Source organism: Lepidothrix coronata, unplaced genomic scaffold (assembly GCF_001604755.1).
Source record: "Lepidothrix coronata isolate B3197 unplaced genomic scaffold, Lepidothrix_coronata-1.0 Scaffold301, whole genome shotgun sequence".
NCBI classification, from domain to species: Eukaryota; Metazoa; Chordata; class Aves; order Passeriformes; family Pipridae; genus Lepidothrix; species Lepidothrix coronata.
This window is the reverse complement of record NW_016690481.1, coordinates 127,265-131,244: the sequence shown is the minus strand read 5'-3', so window position 1 is coordinate 131,244 and position 3,980 is coordinate 127,265. Positions and strand designations below refer to the sequence as shown.

The 3,980-nt window shown below is 43.4% G+C and overlaps 1 protein-coding gene across 1 annotated transcript in view; it reads right to left on the bottom strand.

Moving 5' to 3' along the window:
- The window catches only part of GKN1 (gastrokine 1), a 2,449-nt gene extending 2,416 nt beyond the window's left edge, over positions 1-33 (bottom strand). Inside the window, exon 1 of the mRNA XM_017837273.1 lies at positions 22-33. Coding sequence (XP_017692762.1) covers positions 22-33 — 12 coding nt within the window. The remainder of the gene's footprint in view (positions 1-21) is intronic.
- Between the last annotated feature and the right edge of the window lie 3,947 nt (positions 34-3,980).

The following is a 3,980-nucleotide window of genomic DNA, read 5'->3' as shown; positions in this document are numbered from 1 at the left end:
AAGAAAAGCTTGTGTACTCACAGGGAGCTTCATCCTGACTGCAGAGCTGATGCTCCTGCAGGTAGAAAGAGAGATGTGAACCTCCCACCTTATATATGTTTTCTGAATTAGGTGTGGAAAGACTGAGTGTTGCAATAAAATTAGTTTGTCATTTGTATCCCTGTTGCATGTCACTGAAAATTATTTCCTGCTGTAACTACTTGATAAATACAGGGATTGTACTTCTGCAAAATTTGACCTGCTGGAGTCTGATAATTATCAGATAAGGCTCCATTTGTAGTCCAAAAATGAACACTTATAGTATTTTTCTGACATATACTAATTATTTCTAAAAATTCACATGGAATTTATTAACAGTGATAGCCTAGAGTTTAAATAGAAAAAAATTAAAATCTTCCATTAGGCAAAATAAATATGAGCCTTTGTAGTTTCCAAAAGGCACTGTATGTTCCTTGTAACCACAGCACCCACCAAAATATGTGCCAAAATACAACATGGCCACTGAAAAGTGTTTTACAAGAAATAGGCATTTCAGGCTGGAATATTACATACCTATGTTCAAGCCTGTGGAGGTCTCTTTGTTATTGTAGGTGGCAGCAGTATTTATTTTCAGCTTGCCTCAGCTTATTTTCTGTGGTGATGTAAATATTGAGGGGGTGGTCACTTAGGGAGGTTTTTGGATATTTGAGAAGTTGCTCAGTTTCCTTCTGTGAGCAGCCCCAGTCTGTGACAGGGAATCACTGTAAAGATTCCAAAATTACTTTTCAACTGCAATCCAGCCAATTATCTAAAAAAAGGCTGGTTTTAATATATACAGACAAATAACTTGTAACCATTGCTGCACGTGCAGTATTAAATTAAATTCTGGCCTTGGTTTTACTGAGTAAAGTCTGCAAGTCCAAAGGGACATTTTTGATAGGTGCCACTACACCAAAGAGGGGTTTAATTCCTGGTTCTTTGTGAGCAGCAGCGTTTGTGTGGATTTCTCTGACAAAATGTGGGTTTCTGGGTGGGCTCTGTGCTCTCCCTCACCCACTTCTGGCCCTGTTGGAGAGAGGAGCTGTGCAGGACCTGTGGGAGCTACGTGTTGCACATGCCTGAAGTTACCTAACAAATTCAGACTCGTGCCAGCAGCCAGAGCCCAAACCTTCCTGAAAAACAATTGGCCAATGTATGGTAAGTCATAGAAAAGAACCTTCACCTGGAGGTGAGCAAGCAATTTGTAATCTTGCTAACCTGCTGTCATGGGTTCCATGACAATGGGAAATTGGATTTTGGATTTCTAATGTGGCTCAAACTGCCACACCTGCCTTTATTTTGGAACACAAAGGCTGTCAGCAGCAGACTCACCAGGAGCTGGTTGAGCCAGGTAAGGGGGAATTCCTCTGCACAGAGCTTGGATGTGTTTTCCATATGGCCTCAAGCTCTGGAGTCTGTTCCTCCAGATAATGAAGCGATTCTCTCTGGGTGGCAGTGGGTGAGGCCCAGATCCTTGAGCATCAAAGAAACAAACCCAGAAAACAGCATTTAAGAAAACCAAGAAGGAGTTCAGAGCCTCTACACACATCTTTGGTAACGGGGAAGGGGCTTTTCATGGGCAATGCAGCTTTTGAGAGAACTTTGAGCGCGACTCAGCCCCGCTGAGAAGGTTCTCTTCACTTATTGGAGCCTTTTCTCAATCAATTGGCTTTTGCACCACTTTCCTCCCCCCCCCTACTGTGTCTCCTTGAGGTGGTGCAGGGAACCATCTCAAGCCAAACCCTCTAACTCATTGTAACAATGATGCAGGGGTTTTAAAATCCACCTTGCAATGTAGACCTAGAAAAAAAAAGGCAAAACAGTTTTTTGTTGCAAACAATTTTCAGTGCATGAAAGAGAAGTGGATTGCCAAAAGAAGCACTGGTTAAGAAAACCGTCTTGATACAGATCAAATAATCATGGACGAGGAAATACTGGTCCTTTCAGTTATATTGTTTAGGTAAATGTGTCATTGGGGCTCACGAGGGACTTTGGTGAAAGGTAAAAGGCCTCCTCCAAGTGTGTGATGTGTTCTCCTGCTTAAATATGACCCCAGTGTCAGGGTGGTTTGAGTTTTCATTGTGGTGCTCCTTGAAGTTTTTCTCATTGTTCTGATTTTTGGAAAAGATTAAAAGAGGTAAGGATTTAGCTTTGGGGATTCCCAGGAGTGTTCCACTCAATAAAGCAATAGCTCTAGTAGCCATGTTTTGGGAAATTGTTGCTCTTGGAGACCAGATTAAAGTGGAGAGAATTTCTGGCCTCAGAGGGAGGCTGGGAAGCTGTTAGTGCTGTTGTGTCAGACCTTACAATCCTTTATCCTGACCTGGTTTTCATGACCGTGCCAAGAGCTCCTGCGTGGCAAAGGTGGCAGTGACACTGATTGTATCAGGGACATCAGTTGCCTGACCAAGGCAGGGAACAAGGGATAATCAGTTATCCCCTGACAGCCTTGGAACATTAGTTACTTGAATTGTAGCCCGAGTGGAACGGAACCATTGTAACCAACTTGGGTTGTGGCCAGAGTGGAAATCTACCGGTGACTAAAGACAATCATGGCTCAGCCCTATAAGCATCAGTCCTAAGTGAGGCCTTGGAGCTGTCCTGGACTGCAGTGGGCTCCACAAGCACCTCCCTCAGACTGGGAGCCTCCTGGACTTGCAAACCCTCGAGTTTGCAATCCTCAGAGGACTGTGCCTGAAGACGAGGCCTGGGCTGATTTCCCCCACTCCTCGAGGCTCAGCCCTCACCTGTTGAGGAATGCAAAGGCATTTGACCTGTTTCACTGAACTCCAGGGGAATTTTTAACAGGTACTTTTGCACACATAGATATTGATGTAGACAGCTCTGTGTGTGCATGTGGAGTGACCAGGCTATGAATGTTGCTATCTCGAATCTGTAATTCAGTCATTGTTGTAATTGCAGTAAACCCTATCAAGTCACCTTGTAAATGATAAATTAGTCAGTGATTAAATACTCTTAAACCCTTTGCACCCTCCCCTCTGCACCCCTGGATTCCGTGTATGCCATTCTAAAGAGGTTCTAATTTGATTTTCCTTTGCATGAGTCATCCGTGCAGCGAGCAACAGACAGAACCTTGACGTTGAACTCTGTTAACCTGCAATTCCGCAAATTCATATTAAAACCTGCTTTTGCCAACACCTTTTATGGTGATTCTTTCAGTGACCAAAACCCCTCATTCACACCCCCTGTCAGCAAGAGCTGGAGCCAGGTAAACTCCAAGAAGAGAAGCAATCACAATCTGAAATGAACATTTGAAATTCACAACATTTTAACATTGTGCTGCTCATCTTGCCTTAAGTTATTTGCTGTCCTAAAATAATTTTGACTTCCTGTTCAATGTTGTGTACAGGATCAGCACTTTCTGCAGTGGAGTCTGACTGAAGAGGATTTAAATATGGAGGAGAGTTTTTTGTTATAATGATAAATTCTTTTGTGATAACTATTGTGAACAATTATTCTCTTGGAGACAATCCCCTGAATATTGAATTGCTCCCAAATTTCATCTCCTTCACAGGAAGATTTTGATGAAAAAGATCTGAGTGGATGTGGAGTCTCTCATGCCTCATGGTTCTCCTACGCTCTCGGCACAGCTGTGCCCTCACTTATGGACCTTGCTGAGACTGATGACTTGCCTCTGAGTTGTGAAGGAGAGAATATTGTCCTTTGGACGTTCCACGTGCGTGTGGCACCCCAAGACAGAGCACTTCTCTCTTTCATGTTTGAGTGGGCACATGGAGTTACATCCCTGCCAGAAGGGACATTTCACCCATGCAGTCCCCACCCCTCTGGCATTTTCTCTCTGTGATCCTGCAGAAATCACTAAGAGGTCACTTGGTGACAAGAAAGACTCAAAACCATTTAATCTGTCCAGCCTTAAGAGTTTTATGAGAAAGTGATTTGTCTACTTACAGTGAACTTCATTTTGATGGTAGGCCAGGCAA